This window comes from Xenopus laevis, chromosome 9_10S (genome assembly GCF_017654675.1).
Source record: "Xenopus laevis strain J_2021 chromosome 9_10S, Xenopus_laevis_v10.1, whole genome shotgun sequence".
Classification (NCBI taxonomy): domain Eukaryota; kingdom Metazoa; phylum Chordata; class Amphibia; order Anura; family Pipidae; genus Xenopus; species Xenopus laevis.
In genome coordinates, this window is record NC_054388.1 from 9,014,442 (window position 1) to 9,033,806 (window position 19,365).

At 41.5% G+C, this 19,365-nt stretch overlaps 1 protein-coding gene across 1 annotated transcript in view; it reads right to left on the minus strand.

Annotated features, from left to right (window-relative positions):
* Window positions 1-19,365, minus strand: part of prex1.S (phosphatidylinositol-3,4,5-trisphosphate-dependent Rac exchange factor 1 S homeolog) — a 168,949-nt gene that overhangs the window by 67,380 nt on the left and 82,204 nt on the right. The window contains exons 6-9 of the mRNA XM_041579090.1: window positions 17,700-17,861; window positions 13,317-13,450; window positions 11,985-12,100; window positions 8,935-9,084 (exon numbers count right to left, since the gene is read on the minus strand). Coding sequence (XP_041435024.1) covers window positions 8,935-9,084; window positions 11,985-12,100; window positions 13,317-13,450; window positions 17,700-17,861 — 562 coding nt within the window. The remainder of the gene's footprint in view (window positions 1-8,934; window positions 9,085-11,984; window positions 12,101-13,316; window positions 13,451-17,699; window positions 17,862-19,365) is intronic.

Sequence of the window (19,365 nt, forward strand, 5' to 3'; positions counted from 1 at the left end):
CATTCAACCCATCAGTAATAACAAATAGACTTACCATGAAGCATATGGATTGCATGCAGTGACTTTGCCTCTAAAAACTTGAAAAGGGAATATATTTCCTTTATTGGAATACAAACAAGCAGCGTTGGACATTAGAGTCACTTTTTTTTTAAAGAACATGTGAAGATATTTAAAATTTAATATGCCAGCTGGTCCCCTCATGAGCATCTCCCCTCAGCTTTTGAAACGACCTTCAAAATCAATGCAAGCTGCAGTAGAACGTTCTGTGTTGCACCTGATCCTAAAGGATCTCTGTTTAGAGCAGAACCATTTTACAGACACAAGAAGGCTGGCAACTCCAACCTGATAGTTTAGGTTACAAAAAAGACTGGCAGATGAGTCTCACGAGCAAATGCCGATATAAACAGATCTTGCAGCAGGATATAATATAAAGGTAACACAATACCGTTCATCGTGCCATAAGATAAGACTAACCACTTTCTCTTTTCTTAATCAGTTATGACTTCCAATAGGTTCATCAGTCATTTTTCCCATCTGCTTTGCCATAAAGCCAAGCCTTGAGACATGGAACCCATTGATAAGACCAATATGAATAAGATCTGCTCATCTGGCATCCATCCCAAATTGGGCTGACTGGGCAGACTGGGCAGACCTGTTGACCTGCATCAACAGCCCAATACAGTCCTCTCCCAATGGGATTTCCAATAAAAATCTGGGTTCAAAACAATTGGACAGGCCATTATTTCAACAGGTCAATAATCTGCTGACTCGGCCTTGAGTGACTTAGGTTGTACCGACGCGGTAGGTCACTTTAAGGACCACCTTGTAACAGACAGTTCTCTGCCATTTGACTCCATCAAACAATTATGAATGGATAAAAGGGGTCAACATACATTATCCATAAAGTCTTTCGCCTGGGGCTTACACTTTTTTTTTTATCTATTAGCACATTTTACAAACATATTTTCACTTAAATCAGTCTTTTCTTCCCTAGGGGAGGAACCTGTGATCCACTGGCAAGTTCCATCTTCCCTTTGCACATAATAGTGAAAATAACTGAAGAGACACATGGCAACCACCGAGTTTAATCAATAGGTGATAAACCACTTAACACTGTTGTTCATGTATCCCTAGGTTATGTCTACAATTAGCTTCCATTACAGGAGAACTAAACCCACAATATAGGGCCCCTCTAAAGCCATAGAAATGGCCCAGTTCTTCCATGCCAGCCTTCCTGGCACATAGCTGACTGTGTGCCCAGAACATTCCTTCTCTGTATATTTGTATTTATACATATGGGAAGGAGGTGCCATATTGTTTCCCTTAGACAGTACAGTATGAGGGTATAGCTTATTGTGTGCCCAGAACATTCCTTCTCTGTATATTTGTATTTATACATATGGGAGGCGGTGTCATATTGTTTCCCTTAGACAGTACAGTATGAGGGTATAGCTTATTGTGTGCCCAGAACATTCCTTCTCTGTATATTTGTATTTATAAATATGGGAAGGAGGTGCCATATTGATTCCCTTAGACAGTACAGTATGAGGGTATAGCTTATTGTGTGCCCAGAACATTCCTTCTCTGTATATTTGTATTTATAAATATGGGAAGGAGGTGCCATATTGTTTCCCTTAGACAGTACAGTATGAGGGTATAGCTTATTGTGTGCCCAGAACATTCCTTCTCTGTATATTTGTATTTATAAATATGGGATGGAGGTGCCATATTGTTTCCCTTAGACAGTACAGTATGAGGGTATAGCTTATTGTGTACCCAGAACATTCCTTCTCTGTATATTTGTATTTATACATATGGGAAGGAGGTGCCATATTGTTTATTAGACAGTATAGTATACGTCTCTGTGTTTATTATACGCTGTAATGTTGTATAATACATATTTAATCCCATTGTCACCACTCCATTACATCACAGTTAATCTCTCTCTGATAGGAGACTCATTCTATTATGTCATCTCCAGTGAAATCAGACAGTTTCCTTATGGATTACAAGCTGCTTGCAGTCCAGGGTTATTCCTTCCGTTCCTCGCCAAGAAAGATGACAGCCTATGATCAGCACGAATGCATCAAGAATTTAAGGAATCCGAATAAATCTCTGCGCGACAGAAATAGAGCTGGATGCCTCCCGGCTGTCTGTAATCACACGCTCTGTGCTGTTTAAAGAGATTCAGCTGGAATAACAAGCCGCCGTGTCTTTAAAAACATTTATATTTTTTAAGTATACACACTAGGTTTACAGGTCACACAGCGGAAGCCAAAAACCTTGTAACTCGCAGAATAAACTGTATCCCAGTTACATGTCAATTACCACTGGCACTGGATCCTGGCAAGTTACACATCTGGCGACCTGCCACCGTCTATTCATCTCGGCTCTGTTAGAAATAATTAGTTGCACTAATACAGCCAAGCCCAGTGTATATATAGGTTATTAAAGAGGAAATAGTTGTAGCCTTACGGTTACGTACAAAATTCCTGTCACTACATAAATATACATAGAAAAGAATGGCTTTCAGAAGGGAAAACGTTTCAAATTGCACATTTTAATTTGGAAAACTTCATATAGCAAAATATTCTCTGCTACCAGCCAAAAAGCAGGGCTTACAATGTGGTGAGATAGGATCTGCGCAGCCACTGGGACAGAATGCTCTGTTATACAGATAGCTAGAATCTCAGCTGCCATAAAGCAGGGCAGGACTGTTACTTACAATGGGGATCAGATAGGATCTGTGCAGCCACTGGGACAGAATGCTCTGTTATACAGATAGCTAGAATCTCAGCTGCCATAAAGCAGGGCAGGACTGCTGCTTACAATGGGGATCAGATAGGATCTGTGCAGCCACTGGGACAGAATGCTCTGTTATACAGATAGCTAGAATCTCAGCTGCCATAAAGCAGGACAGGACTGCTGCTTACAATGGGGATCAGATAGGATCTGTGCAGCCACTGGGACAGAATGTTCTGTTATACAGATAGCTAGAATCTCAGCTGCCATAAAGCAGAACAGGACTGCTGCTTACAATGGGGATCAGATAGGATCTGTACAGCCACTGGGACAGAATGCTCTGTTATACAGATAGCTAGAATCTCAGCCATAAAGCAGGACAGGACTGCTGCTTACAATGGGGATCAGATAGGATCTGTGCAGCCACTGGGACAGAATGCTCTGTTAAACAGATAGCTAGAATCTCAGCTGCCATAAAGCAAGGCTGGACTGCTGCTTACAATTATATCTATCAGGTAAGTGAAAAATCCTTGGTAAGAATATACAATACTTAGTATGAACTGGAAGCAAAGTGAAGCAATCCTGACTGACAGACAGTGTTTTCCCTTTAAGTATAACAGGAAAGGAACACATTCCGAGAAGTGAATTTACTTTGCTTAACAGACTTTCCATAATATAATGTTAAGGGACAAAAATATCTGCCGTTGTGCAAAAATGTTATTTCCATAGACATAATTGTAAACCAGTGGCGGCGGCGCTAACAGGCTGTTATTGTATCCAGCGTCGGCTACTTGAACCGTAATCACCGTATCAGACGCTGTTTTTCGCCCAGCTCCCCCCGTTTCACCATGGTAACGTGGCGGCATACAGAATCAAACAGACTTGGTTTATGGCATTATCAGTAAAGGATGAGGGAACCAGTCCTAAACCCTAAACAATGAGATTTAATTGAAGCAGCTTTGCTGATATACAAATACACTGAGTCTGGAATGTACCGTGAGAATGCGTTGGGTAACACGGATAGAAAGTCTGTGTATACATCATTATCTTCATGGGAATCCGCTGGGCCCTTTCGGGCGCAGATGTTCATTTAAGGAGAAAGTGTAGAGAAAAAACAAGTGATGGGCCTTGCTGCAGAATTAGGGACCCATGCAGAACATTGTACAAATCTGAAAATCAATGGTACAATCCAAAGGTCAAGTTTTACCTATAAAATAATGTGAGATCTAGAGGCCAATATTATGGGTATCCCTGCAGGAAGCTATGAAAGGTGTAAATAGTGAATAATATCCCTTTAATTGGTCGTTATATAGTCACACATATATTTTCAACCACTTGTAGCTACTGTGAGTGTCTTACTGATCTGGCAGTTTCAGCTTTACACTGCCATTGTGACTGCCTTCCTTTTCTACTCACGTAGCCCTCCTATTGTTTTATAACCTTATATAGGAACCGATGGGGGGGGTAGAACATGGATTTATTTATAGCCCTATTTTAAAAGCTTGGGATAAAACTTCCTCCATTCTTTAACCTCTGATGCTGTAGTCCAATATCATCTCAAAGTTAAGGAAGAGGGCCATAAAGAGAGATAACATGAAACTATATGTAGGAACAGTCCCCTTGGTTTTCTCAGTCTGTACAGAGAGATCCATATAACTATGGCAGCATAGGTATTCCCTGTACTAAGCACAATTCAGCAGAACAGTCCCTTGAAAATGCAACGCAGCCTGTACAGAAGGATACCATAAACCTGTGCCAGCGTAGGTATTCCTCTGTACTAAACACAATTCAGCAGGAACAACCCCCTAAGTTTGCTCATAGTCTGTACAGAGAAATCCCATAAAACTATGGCAGCACAGGTATTCCCTGTACTAAGCAGAATTCAGCAGGAACAGCCCCCTAAGTTTGCTCATAGTCTGTACAGAGAAATCCCATAAAACTATGGCAGCATAGGTATTCCCCTGTACTAAGCACAATTCAGCAGGAACAGCCCCTAAGTTTGCTCATAGTCTGTACAGAGAGATCCCATAAAACTATGGCAGCATAGGTATTCCTCTGTACAGCCCCCTAAATGTGCTCATAGTCTGTACAGAGAGATACAATAAAACTATGGCAGCATAGGTATTCCCTGTACTAAGATTAATCCATTCAGACAATTTTTGAGAAGTAATACTGTAGAAACATTGATATACAGAACAAGCTTTAACAAACAGATATAGCAATGCTGTCCCTATACAATCCATACAGTACAGTTCTATTCTATCCTCCCTCCTGGGTTTGTCCTTTTGGCTGCCAGAAGGAGCAATAATAATGGATTGAAATTTAAAACTCACCCAGCCGTCCAACATCCCCTTAATTAACATCTAAAGAGCTAAAGGTGAAGCTTTGATTGTCGGCAAATAGACTAAACGTCCATTTAAATTAAACCATTTTATGAGCAGGGGATAAGCCTTCTGCGGTCCCAGCAATCCATGCAAAAGAATTAATAGTGCCTTCCGCATGTTACACACGTTGTTCTGCTGCCTGAGATTATAATTGACACAAAAAAATATATAAGACGTTTGTCTGCAATGGGACACTCCATCCCAGCCAATTAAGCACAGACTGAGTGGGTCTGTTTCCCAGGATAATCTGTCTCTTTTTGGAGCAAGCAACAAAATATTCTTTGGATATGATCCTTTGATTGCAGGATAACAGTTTTCTAATGCACTATATAAGCGGGAAAACTTGCAAAGAAAAACATTTTTAGTTTTAGTTCTCCTTTACAGATGGCTGGGAACACATAAGGGTTCTTACACACGGGCGTTTTTTCCTGCGCTCCTCTGCGTTGCGCATTCTTCCGTTCAGACGCAAGCAGGGGCAGAACTACCGGGGGAGCAGGGGGTACGAGCGGGCCAGGGCCGCACCCCCTCAGGACCCCCCGGCCAATTACGGTTGTACGGAGGGGGCGGGGGCCCCGCTGCGCGTCCTGTGCCAAGGCCCGCCCCCCTCTAGTTCCGTTTCTGGCCGCAAGGGAGCGCAGGAGTAGACACACTCAGTTATTGTGAGGGGGGCTGTATTCACACAGGCGCATGTATGAGCCGAAACGCAAGTGAAATGCGTAATTGACTGTGTCTACTCCAAACTCTTTTGGCTTCTAGTGAACTCTAAGGGCTCTATACACACGGCGGTTTTTCCTGCACTCCCGTGTTGCGCTTTCTTCTGTTCAGCCGCAGGGGAGCGCAGGAAAAACCGCCCGTGTGTAAAAAGCCCTAAGAGTTCACTAGAAGCCACAAGAGTTTGGGGGGAGCTCAATGCAACCCCTCTAAGACTTCTGATTGTGCTTCTAGTGCCAATTATAGGGATTGTACATTCTTCACATTTATTACATTCTATCAGAACTCTCCTTCAATTCGATATAATAAATAATTGAGTATTTTTGTCCATTTTCAACAAGCGAAGGGAATATGTCTGGAGTTAAATCACAGCCCCTCACTTGCCTCGATGGCGCCCTTGTCAGAAAGGCTTTCGGCTAATTACTAAACCAGGGTTTTATCTTCCGCTCAGTAATCATGGAAACTGTGCTGTTTTTGCCGTTGCATAAACAGATTCGATTGTGCCTCCCGATATTAATTATGCATCAATATCCTAATCAATATGCATTAGGAATTACAATTGGTGCAGCAGAAAAGTTATCCCGGGAGTGGGCAGAGGAGACGCAACTGGATAATGAATAATTTGTAAACTGTCAGTGCCAGATGCATACTCCATGTTTATGCTTACTAAGAGGAGTAGCTAAGGGCCCATGGGCCCCAGAGCCAAATTTGATGCAGACCACCCACTTGCTATGTGCCCAGCTGGTTATTCATTTCTTACTAACGCCTCTTATGTGGGATTGTGCATTGGCTACTTTATGCTACAGATTAAAGAGACAGTTCACCTTCTACTCTAATACAATTTATTTTCTATACATTCATTTGGGGTTTGTTAAAGAAACAGTAACACCAAAAAATGATTGTGTTTCAAAGTAATGAAAATATAATGAAGTGTTTCCCTGCACTGGTACAACTGGTGTGTTTGCTTCAGAAATACAACTATAATTTATATAAACATGCTGTGTAGCCATGGGGGCAGCCATTCAAAGCTGAAAAAGGAGAAAAGGCACAGCATACATATATAGCAGATAACAGATAAATTCCGTAGTATACAATGGGATTCTTCAGAATGTATTGGTTATCTACTGTGTGTCCTGTGCTTGAATGGCTGCCCCCATGGCTACACAGCAGCTTGTTTATATAAACTATAGTAGTACTTATCTGTTATCTACTGTGTATCCTGTGCTTGAATGGCTGTCCCCATGGCTACACAGCAGCTTGTTTATATAAACTATAGTAGTACTTATCTGTTATCTACAGTGTATCCTCTGCTTGAACGGCTGCCCCCATGGCTACACAGCAGCTTGTTTATATAAACTATAATAGTGCTTATCTGTTATCTACTGTGTTTCCTGTGCTTGAACGGCTGCCCCCATGGCTACACAGCAGCTTGTTTATATAAACTATAGTAGTACTTATCTGTTATCTACTGTGTATCCTGTGCTTGAATGGCTGCCCCCATGGCTACACAGCAGCTTGTTTATATAAACTATAGTAGTACTTATCTGTTATCTACTGTGTATCCTGTGCTTTAATGGCTGCCCCCATGGCTACACAGCAGCTTGTTTATATAAACTATAATAGTGCTTATCTGTTATCTACTGTGTTTCCTGTGCTTGAACGGCTGCCCCCATGGCTACACAGCAGCTTGTTTATATAAACTATAGTAGTACTTATCTGTTATCTACTGTGTATCCTGTGCTTGAATGGCTGCCCCCATGGCTACATAGCAGCTTGTTTATATAAACTATAGTAGTACTTATCTGTTATCTACTGTGTATCCTGTGCTTTAATGGCTGCCCCCATGGCTACACAGCAGCTTGTTTATATAAACTATAGTAGTACTTATCTGTTTTCTACTGTGTGTCCTGTGCTTGAATGGCTGTCCCCATGGCTACACAGCAGCTTGTTTATATAAACTATAGTAGTACTTATCTGTTATCTACTGTGTATCCTGTGCTTGAATGGCTGCCCCCATGGCTACACAGCAGCTTGTTTATATAAACTATAGTAGTACTTATCTGTTATCTACTGTGTATCCTGTGCTTTAATGGCTGCCCCCATGGCTACACAGCAGCTTGTTTATATAAACTATAGTAGTACTTATCTGTTTTCTACTGTGTGTCCTGTGCTTGAATGGCTGTCCCCATGGCTACACAGCAGCTTGTTTATATAAACTATAGTAGTACTTATCTGTTATCTACTGTGTATCCTGTGCTTGAATGACTGCCCCCTTGGCTACACAGCAGCTTGTTTATATAAACTATAGTAGTACTTATCTGTTATCTACTGTGTATCCTGTGCTTGAATGACTGCCCCCTTGGCTACACAGCAGCTTGTTTATATAAACTATAGTTGTGTTTCTGAAACAAACACACCAGGTGTACCAGTGCATTACATTTTCATTCCTTTAAAATACTTTTACTGTTCCTTTATATACAACACAAAAATACTAGATGACTTTTTCTTTTATTACCCAAATGAATCAGGAAATCCGTTTTGTGACCAAAGACTTGGCTGGATGCAATGACGCAACTCTACATTTTCTATTATAGGAAGATATTTAATTGCATTAACAGAGATCAGGTGCTCTGCAATCAGCATATGGACAAGCATTGGGGGGGCCGGCCTATAGGTTATGAATTTCTGGATACCAGGATATATTTAACTATAACAATCTTGCAGCTTGAAGCAAAATGTGTCATTATTTCAAGGGGAAATTTTGTGAGGGGTTTCTACTTGGTGTAACTTTAGAGCAAGTAGACCCCGCAGTCGCAGGGGAGCCCGGGGAAAAGATGGGCGTGGACTGTGGGTCTGCTTTCTCTATAGCCAACACGAACCCCTTCCCCAGCCGCTCTCTTAATTGCGATGGGGAAGCAGATTGTGTCGGCACAGGGTGGATAGTGGGCGGAGTCTGGGCAGTGGAGTGGGTGGAGTCTGGGCGGGAAGTGGGCGGATGCGGGAAGTGGGCAGGAGGATGGGGATCGGAGTACGATGGGCCCCTCTGTAGATTTTTTTTGCACGGGGCCCGGCGCACTAGTAAGGCCACTGTACTTACTCTCTCTCTGCTCTCTCTCTTTCAGAACCGCATCCATCCACTTCTGCTTCTCGTCGGCTGTTTTGGCCATGCAGACGAACCACTTGTTTTTCGCAGTGTTGTGGATTTTCCATCCGTTGGTGACGGTGTAGCCGTTACTGTGATAGTCCGCTGAAAGGAGACGGGGAAAACATCAGCATAGGTGCCACAAGTGATACTGGCTTGGGGTGTTTTGACTAAAACCTGCCGAGTTCATGTACAAGTCAATGGCAGAGGTCCCTTGAATAGAGTTGCCACCCGGCCAGTATTTTACAGGCCTAGCCGGTAAAACACCTGCCAGGGCTGGTATTACAAATTTACCGGCAATGTAGCTGCCAGTAATTTGTAATACTATTTATAAAATCCCTTGCCTGCAGATAAAAACTTACCACTGACTGACATGAGTGATGGAGGAACCTTCACAACAAAGCTCTCAAACACCAAGGCACTTGTCATTATATCATTTATTATTATATAACATCATTAGTAGGGTTGCCAACTTTCCAACCGGTGGAGAATAGTCAGGGGGGCGAAACCATGATGTAGAGGGGCAGACCATGACATCGGGAGGCATTTGTTTGCTCTTTTGAGAAATAGATTTTCAATAGCAGCACTATTAACTGGTTAATTTTGGAAAAAATTTTTTTTACCATGACAGTATCCCTTTAAATTGCAATGAGCAGAATACTAAGGCACAGCTCAAGTCAAAATAATATATACACAGTAAGCCCTGACCGAGATTGCAGACTCCCCAGACAATAATATTACAGGCAGAACCAGAAGAAAGAAGTATTTAAGCACGTGTGTGAGCACTGCAGAGCTAGGGTACTTGTGTTATACATAAATATCAACATATGGTCCTTTGGCAGCTCCACGCCACGTGATGATGTGCGCTGAATGGTAACGTATGGCCTCTCCATGACTTTCCTTGTCATCAGAACGAGGTGTTGTATAAAGCAATCCGTGCTCACATACATAATAACGGCACCGTGCCAGATACCTTATTTATTGCCTTAATAGGCCTATTTAATAGCCAACAGAAAGCTGAACTCTTCTACCAGGAGATTTAAATCATCCTCCAACTACTCATTTGTGTATATGATATATGTATATAGGAGAACTAACAAAAATGCACGCACACTTATGAGCAGGGGCTGCCATGCTGTTTAACTGCAATAAAGAATATTCTACAAGACATCATAGCCTGAAATTCTTTGCAGTTAGGTGGACCCAAATACATAGGAATTTGATGGGAAGGCATATTGACTGCAGAGGGCCACAGTGGCCAAAAAGCACTGCATGTCTTGGCCAGTTACCATTAAATGCAGGCAGATATTATTGTATTTTTGGCACTTTAAATGAGGACAGCTATCAAGGCAATTTATTTCCAATAGAATAGTCACAACAGTGCAAGCAGGAACTCAATTTTTATTCCCTTAGAATGCTTTACCATACTTGATTAAACAGCAGCTGCCATATTAGCTTGGTGTGACATCACTTCCTGCCTGAGTCTCTCCCTGCTCACTTATAGCTCTGGAATCAGATTACAGCACGGAGGGGGAGAGAGAAGCAAACTGAGCATGCTCAAGCCCTAGCCCTGGAGGTTTAAGCTGAAAACAGGAAGTCTGATACAGAAGCCCATGAGTACACAATAGAAGGAAAGAAATGTGGTGTTTCTTTTGACAGAGGACTCAGAGCAGCATTACTTTGTGGGTTTACTGGTGTATTTATATAGACCTTTCTGATAAAGCTTACTTAGTTTTAACCTTTCCTTCCCCTTTAAGATCAATAAACCATTTACTTAATACCGGCCACTCTTGACAACACCTGGAAAAGTAGGTCTGGCACTAAGCAAGCGACACAACAGAAAGGCTGTAATATAATTTAACTCCACACCACCGAAGGCCTATATTCTTTATCTAGCCTGGATCACGGGCGCAATCTCCTTTAAAGGAGAACTAAACCTTAAAAATGAATAGGGCTAAAAATGGCATATTTTATATAGTGAACTTATTGCACGAGGCTAAAGTTTGAGCTTGTCAATAGCAGCAATGATCCAGGACTTCAAACTTGTCACAGGGGGTCACCATCTTGGAAAGTGTCTGTGACACTCACATGCTCAGTGGGCTCTGATTGGCTGTTGAGAAGCTAAGCTTAGGGCTCGTCACTAATTATCCAGCAGACAATGAGCTTCCCTGGCTGTAATATAAGCTGATGCTACAGGCTTGCTGATTATTAAATTCTGATGCTAATTGCACTGGTTTCTGTGCTGCCATGTAGTAATTATCTATACTAATTACTAATCAGCCTTATATTGTGACATTTCTATTCTATGTGTACTGTATATTGTGAGTGGCTCCCTAAGCTCAGTAAGTGACAGCAGCACAGAGCATGTGCAGTGAATCAGCAGAAAAGAAGATGGGGAGCTACTGGGGCATCTTTGGAGACTCAGATCTTTACTGCTAAAGGGCTGTGGTTGCCTTGGGCTGGTACAGAAGCACAAAACATCATGTACAACATTTCTAGCTACTTCATTAGTTGCATGCACGATTAGCAATGAAACAATGCTGTAGGCGACTGAGCACTGTTTTTTTTTTTGCAAGGATAGCCTTTAATTATCAGCACTTGCTAAAGCCTCAGAGCATTAAAAGTTCAGATTTGGTTTGGCTGGATATAAAGTATTTTGTTGTATGAAGTGATGTTCCCCTAATGGATTCTAGGGGCAATCTGAATACACCACCAGTGCTTGAGAAATAATCCTCCTAACTGGTTAATGCTCATACTCATAACAGTAAATGTCTTTACATTCTGGGATGCTGGAGCTAAAAGCGATGATAAATATTGCAACCTGACGCACTGGAAAAATCAATGTTAATGTTTCTGGGCACCAGTTAGGCAGTCTAGCTAAACTACCACTGAAATACAAGCCTCCCTTGTAACGGAAAATCTTTCTACCGCGTAGTGGACCAGAGCGGTGCTGAAAAGGTAGCGACTACGGAAAAAGTTCCTTTTTGCCGTTACCGCAGATTTACCTGTTCCGTCCTCCACGTTCTCAACCTCCATTACTTCGGTATTGATCCTGCCGCGGAATATGTACAAGGATCCATTGATCGACTTGGTCCTCTTTGTCGACTTCTTGCCAGCGACTCTGAAAGAGTCAAGAAAGGCTTTAAATACATATCTATATCTAGAGACACAGAGTCCTCAATGCAACACAAGAACTCAAAGCATCTCCATGATCCAAATGATACCAGTAATATAATGAAGCACAGATAACACACTTGTTATGGGATCAATTATCTTTGTAGCACCAGTGGCGTAACTAGATATTACTGGGCCCCACAGCAAATTACATTTTGGGCCTTCATTATAACCAGATATGAGCAATATATATTTAAAGTGCTTATTATTGAGGCCCCTATACCTTTTGCAGGCGCAGGGTCTGCTTCCTCTGTAGTTACACCTCTGAGCAGCACCATGTGTTAATCAGGGGTCCCCAACCTTTTTTACCCGTGAGCCACATTCAAATGTAAAAAGAGTTGGGGAGCAAGACAAGCATGAAAAAGTTCCTTGGGTGCCAAATAAGGGCTGTGATTGGCTATTTGGTAGCCCCTATGTAGACTGGCAGCCTACAGGAGACTCTGCTTGGCATTATACTTAGTTTTTAGGCAATTAAAACTAACTTCCAAGCCAGGAATTCAAAAATAAACACCTGGTTTGAGGCCACTGAGAGCAACATCCAAGGGGTTGGAGAGCAACATGTTACTCACGAGCTACTGGTTGGGGATCAATGAAATAGCCAATAAGATTGTTTTGACACCAATATGGATTTATGCAACTTAGTTTCCATCAAGTACAAGGTCCTGTATAATTATTACAGAGAAAGGGGAAAAATCGGTCAAAAGTATTATGTTTCAAAATAAAGTTGCATTCCCATGTTTCAGAGCTTTCCAAAAAAGGGTTTCGGGACAACAACCCCTTACTTATACAGGTACGGGATCCATTATCTTGTTATCCAGAAAGATCCAAGTTATGGAAAGGCTGTCTCCCGTAGACTCCATTTTATCCAAATAATCCAAATTTTTAAAAAAAATAATTTCCTTTTTCTCTGTCATTATAAAACAGTAGCTTGTACTTGATCCCAACTCAGATATAATTAATCCTTATTGGAAGCAACATCAGCCTATTGGGTTTATTTAATGTTTACATGATTTTCTAGTAGATACTGTATGAAGATCCAAATTAAGGAAAGATCTGTTATCTGGAAACACTCAGATCCCAAGCATTCTGGATAACAGGTCCCATACCTGTACATAAAAAATGCTAAAAAGGATTTAAAATTGAGTTTGAGATCCCAGGCTCACCTAGATTTTCTCTTGCAGTAGACAAGAAGATTGTCAAACAGAAAAAACATCCTTTCTTGGATATTTCCAGCGGATATTTTTAACAGGGTGCCTTGAAGCAGGAGCTGCGTGCAAATGTCTGTCAGATTGGATCCCTGCAAAGAAAAACAAAGGGAGACGTAAATCCTCCTGGAAGTTTGTTGGAAATAAACAAAATATGTACTTGAGAGACGAGGCAATGGCATTTCTGGAGAGTGAAGAATTTTAGGAATATGCCTGTTTTGTAAACAGCTGGATGAAATGTGTCCCAAACACTCACACCACTGCATTGTATCGCTCATCGTTCTTATAGTTGTTTATATGGTTTTTCATAATGAAGAAATACTGATTATACTCGGGTTTTTTGCTCCAGGGCATTTAACCATAAATAATAAAGTGTGGGATTTCTTAAATGTTTTGCATTCTCCTCCTTTCCGAACTGCATTCAATCCGATGGGTTTATAGTTTTCCGCAAACGCAAAGAACGGCCACAGCTGGGGTCAATATGGAACACTTAAAAGAGGATGAAAGGGTGGGTGTCCATCTGGGCACTCCCCAGAGCATCTAATTGCATGCTTCAGACCAAAATGTTGGCTTTTTTGTGGCTACGATCCAATTTGACTCTACTGAGCATGTGCACTGTCTAGACTGGCCACGAGGGATCCCTGGGTGGTGGTGGTGTGGCCCTCACTAGAGTCATGCTGGTTCTTCTTTCACTGAGCAGGGTGCCCTGTTTTGGGGTCCAAAGTTAAGCAATTATAATCACTGCAGTCAGAAGAGTTGATAATTACTGTGGAAGGGGATCTAACAAATGACTGTTAAACCCTCTTCTCCTTTAATAGGACAGGTACAATCTTTCAGAAAAAAGAAGATTCATACAAACCACCTTGTATTACTACAGTTTATTGGAAAATGTAACCTGTTTTTTCAGAATGTTGTACATTTATTTTCTTGACCTGTTCAGTTCAACAATCAAGCCTCATATCATCCATCATTTAAAATGAAGACTCGGCACGTTCCTTCCCTCCAACAAACCCATTCATACATTGTGCTGCTACCCCGTAGTATTTATATTTATTTATCAGGTTATCATTTATATTGCCAGCTTATAGCTTTATAATACACAAAAGCCATGAATATCCTGTAAATGATATCCTTATAAATGGCCCTTAGTGATGTCATCAGTTATAAACGGTGCTTAGTGATGTCATTGTTGTCACAACTCACTAAAACTTGTGTATTATAATAAATAAAGTGCCCCTTGTTGAAAAATACGAGGATATTAGAAGTAACCGCGGAGTTCCATGACCTGTATAAAAGCACTCGGCCAACTCCTCGTGACTTATAATATCCTTATATTTTACAATAAGGTGTACTTTATTAACTATATATATTTTATAAGGGTGCCATTATTCGATACAGTGTTTTACTACAGCTTATTTAAAATTGGCATCATTGATTACTAGTCATCCATTTGTTTAAAAAAAATAGCATGGGTTACATTTAGGGATGCACCGAATTCACTATTTGGGATTCGGGCGAATCCCCGAATCCTTGGTGAAAGATTTGGCCAAATTCTGAACGAATTCTAATTTGCATATGCAAATTAGGGGCAGGAAAGGAAAAAGTGGAAAAAATTATTATTTTGTGATGAAAAGTCACGTGATTTCCCTACCGCCCCTAATTTACATATGCAAATTAGGGTTTGGATTCAGTTCGGCCAGGCACAAGGATTTGGCCGAAACCGAATCCTGCTAAAAAAGGCAGAATCGTGGCCGAATCCTGGATTCGGTGCATCTCTAGTTACATTTGCCTTCTATTGTGCTTCTCTGCTTAGAACTTTTCTAGAGATAAGAAGGACTTCTATCTTGTTTTCTTACTGTGATGCACTTGAATCAGGATAACTAAACTGTTATAAAGTTTTTATGAATGAGCTTGGTCTGGGTCAGGCACTGTTCCAACAGTGGAGAAGATGCTATGTATGCCAATGTAATGATGGGCAAATATATTCGGCAGGCGTGAATTTGCAGCGAATTTCCAAGTTTCAGCACCAGCGAATAAATTTGCGAAACTGTGGCAATAATTTGCTTGTGAAAATTCCGTTGTGTCAAAAAAATTTGGGTGCGCTTCAGAATAGTTGCGCCCATGGACTTTAATGCATTTTGACACCCATTGACTTCAATGCGTTACGTGAATTTTCGCCTTCTCTGCAAATTTTTCAGCAAAACGGGACAAATCCACCCATCACTATGCCAATGTCATAAACCTTAGGCCGGTTTTCCCAGCCACCAATCACCTTTTCAGCCTCCTACTATATTTCCTCTTCCTCTGGAGATATCATCTTATTCTGATTTGTCTGGGACACGCTGCTAATTATATAAAATGTTTTATTGCTTTTTTATAAATCGTAACATTTCAGTACAAGAGCCCCTTTAATAATCTGGCGTGCGACACCTTGCTTGCAGAATGCACCAGATTGTTGATCATGTGGCATACCATAAAAAATACAGCCATAAAGTTTATTGCAAACAAAAATCTAGAAAGGTTATGAATAAATTCTGATAAAAGAATTCAAAATGATAAAGATACAATAGCCAGGCTGGCGTTTTGAATGTGTTTAACAATCTGTCACACAAAATACCACGGAAAAGCCAGAATTTTAATGACTCCCATGCAGAGTAAATATTAAGGCTCAAACCCTGTTATTTCAGTCTACCCAGAATATAAATATCTTTGCAGCCGTGGCTTATCCATTTCAAAAGACTATTCTTGGTCTGTAAGGTCATCGGGTATGTGAGGTGATGTTTTGAGAGAATTGACATGATCCTGGTGTTTGCCATAGGGATTTAAAGCTCAACAAAGGCTAATAATGCTGAACATGATATATAGTACTGCTGTACCAGACTTAAGAAACAGAAACTCTCTGACAGTAACGATTCATGACTCTATAGGTTATGATTCACCCTATACGATAAGTACAAAGATTGCCAAATTAGCCCCAACAGCAGCTTAATGAGCATGTGCCGTGCCACTGACACCAGAGAGAGGGCAGGCCAAGAACAGAAATACTGTATATATGGCTACTGTGAACAAAGGGAGAAGCATGATTATAATGCCAGATGACATACCGGAGGGTAGATATTAGCAGTTTTGGGTTAGCAAACAACAAGGATAGGGAACATGAGGATGCATTATAGATTTGTCCATTATTTCTAAACTTGCCTTTCATTTTAAGGGCTTTAAAATCTATACTGTAATATTCCTTTTGTTGTTTCCATACCCTAGACACGGAAGGCATTAATGGCTCTATAGTTTTAGCTGCAGTAATTCATTAATGGTAAAATGCCAATGGGAAAAACACTATTAGCAGAACAATTTATGTGGGCGACTCTAACGCAAAGGAAAGCTCTTGGGCTACATAACCTGAAAAATTGCAACTAAGATAAGTCTCATGTATGCCGTCTACTGATGAGAGAAATAACCATAGCTCAGGTATCCTTTAGGGCTCTTAAGCTGTACATAGACGCAAAGATCAGATCGTACGAATCGAGGATTCCTACGATTTTCGGAACGTGTTTGGAGATTCCCGTCATTTTTCGTCTAGCGGAGATCGGTCGTTTGGTCGATCGGACAGGTTAAAAGATTTATGTCCGTTTCGGGTAATTTCTCTGCATGTATTGCCGATCGTATGATTTTCAGAGGGAGACTCTCACTAGCCTTGGTCGGACATAACTTTCATACGATTGCTGTCAGGGGCAGAACATCGGCTGATCTATTGTTTTGTACTTTATTTGATCGGAATAGTTAATGGCAGGTCGGGAGATGGGGAAGTCCGATCGTACGATGATTCGTACGATCGGATCTTTGCGACTGTGGCCAGCTTTACACACGGGCGGCTTTCTTGCCCTTACAAGGTGAGGCTTAGGTAACCTCCAGCTTAAATATATGATAAACAGAACCACATGGTAGGGTCAGGGAAGAATTGCATGACTAATTGACATATTTAAAAGTCTTGTGTAGATTCACAAAAGGCTGTAGTTAAGACATTACTAGGCAGAGGGTTTTAAAGGGATTAAACTCAGTTTGCATGAATTTGTATGCGAAAACACTACTGGCAATGGAAAAAAGCAAGCTGTATTCAGTACTTATCAGTATCAAGCTCTCTACTCTAGTTCCTGCTAGTGGGCTGCAGTAGTAACTTTTGACTAAGAAAAGATTGGGCCTTTTAATATGTGTATGAGTAACGGAACACAAAGCCTGCTACTGCGGTCAAAAAGACTAAACACTATCTACGTATGAATTTAGACTCTCTTGTTAAATAGACTATGGACTTCACGCAGAAAAGAAGAAAAAAAAGCTCCAAACCTCCCATCCTTCTATGTGAGACTGTAACTGTTCCAGGGCCTCGAGCTTCTCCATCTGCCTCTTGGTTTCATTGATGTTGCTACAGACAGTCTTCATGGCTTGCAATGCACTGTGTACTGCCTGGTGATCGGGGTGTTTTGCTGGAGTTCTCTTTGCCAGCTCCTGAGATTGGGAATAATATAATAGGTGAGATCAAAATCCAGAGGCATTAACATTCACTACTTACTTACAGGTGATGTAAAGACTCTTATCCAAAAAGTTGCATGTCAGTGGTTACCAGACTTTTTTATTTAATATCCCCTTTGGCAGCTAATAAATATGATATTTATCTTTCTTCATTAATAAGACATACTATCCCTTCAAGAACAATAAAGCTGAAAGTCAAGAAAGTTGCCTGAAGCTACATTTGAAGATCCAGTGTGTCTTCCAAAACAACGGATCCAAATCTTACTCCTGAATCGGTATTTCTACTCCTATGAGTTTCTTGAGTGACTAACAGAGCCTCACAGAGCATGCCATTCTCTTTCTTTCAATGAGCCTCTATCATCACTGCCTCGTGGACTGACCACAGCTGTATGCTGACTGGCATTTACTCTGCTACTGCTAAAATACAAGGCAAATGTCACAAAATAAACTTTTTCTATGAGCTGATAAAATCACCACAGAAAACCACGAAGAATCTGATGAATGGTGGGTTTCGAAAAAGAGGCATGAATGGAGAGTAAACCGCAATACTTGTTGCTATAACCCCTCCCTGACATAGTCCCTAAAGGCTCTTACACACGGGCATTTTTTGCTGCGCTCCCCTGCGTTCTGATTCCGTTTAGCCGCAGGGGAGCGCAGGAGTAAATGCACTCAATTCTTGTCAAGGGGGCTGTACTCACACAGACGCATGTAAGCGCATGTAAGCATGTTGCATTCCACCTCTGTTTGGCGCTTACATGCGTTTGTGTGAGTACAGCCCCCTTGACAATAATTGAGTGCATTTACGCCTGCGCTCCCCTGCGGCTAAACGGAAACAGAACGCAGGGGAGCGCAGAAAAAATGCTGTGTGCAAGAGCCCTAACTATAGAAAAGGGTCAGCAAGGCAGCTAAGACAGGCGAGCGACTGTACATAATACACATAAATGCTAATGGATAGTGTAGTACTCAGAGACAGAACTAGGTGGGGGCCCTGCCTCTTCCGTGCAGCGCTGCAGCCGCTGCAGTGGGCGCGTGACTGCCGGGGGGCCCTGCGGGGGTGCAGGCCCTGGCCCAATTGCACCCCCTGCTCCCCCGGTAGTTACGCCCCTGGTAGGACTCATGCACAAAGAGGGGCCTTGACATGGCACGTGAGCTAACATATTTTGGCCAAAGTGTGGTACAGGGTACTAACACCTAACTTTTTTGTAATAATTATTAGTAATAAGTCAAACCATGCGCTGGCAATTTTTCTCTTTCATTTTTCTACAAATATTGGCATTTTATCGTTCATAGCAGCTGGTCAACGCCACAGAGTGTGTTAGGCCGTGTTAGCTGGAGATTTCTTTCTGTGTCTCATGTACTAATTGTAGCCAAACATTGCCTGTAGCTGCCATTCAGCCTTTAAGAGTAGAACTACACGATGCGTCTTCTTGAGATCCGATGCGCTGAGAGGAAGTGCATGCGAGGATACAGATGTGGCGAA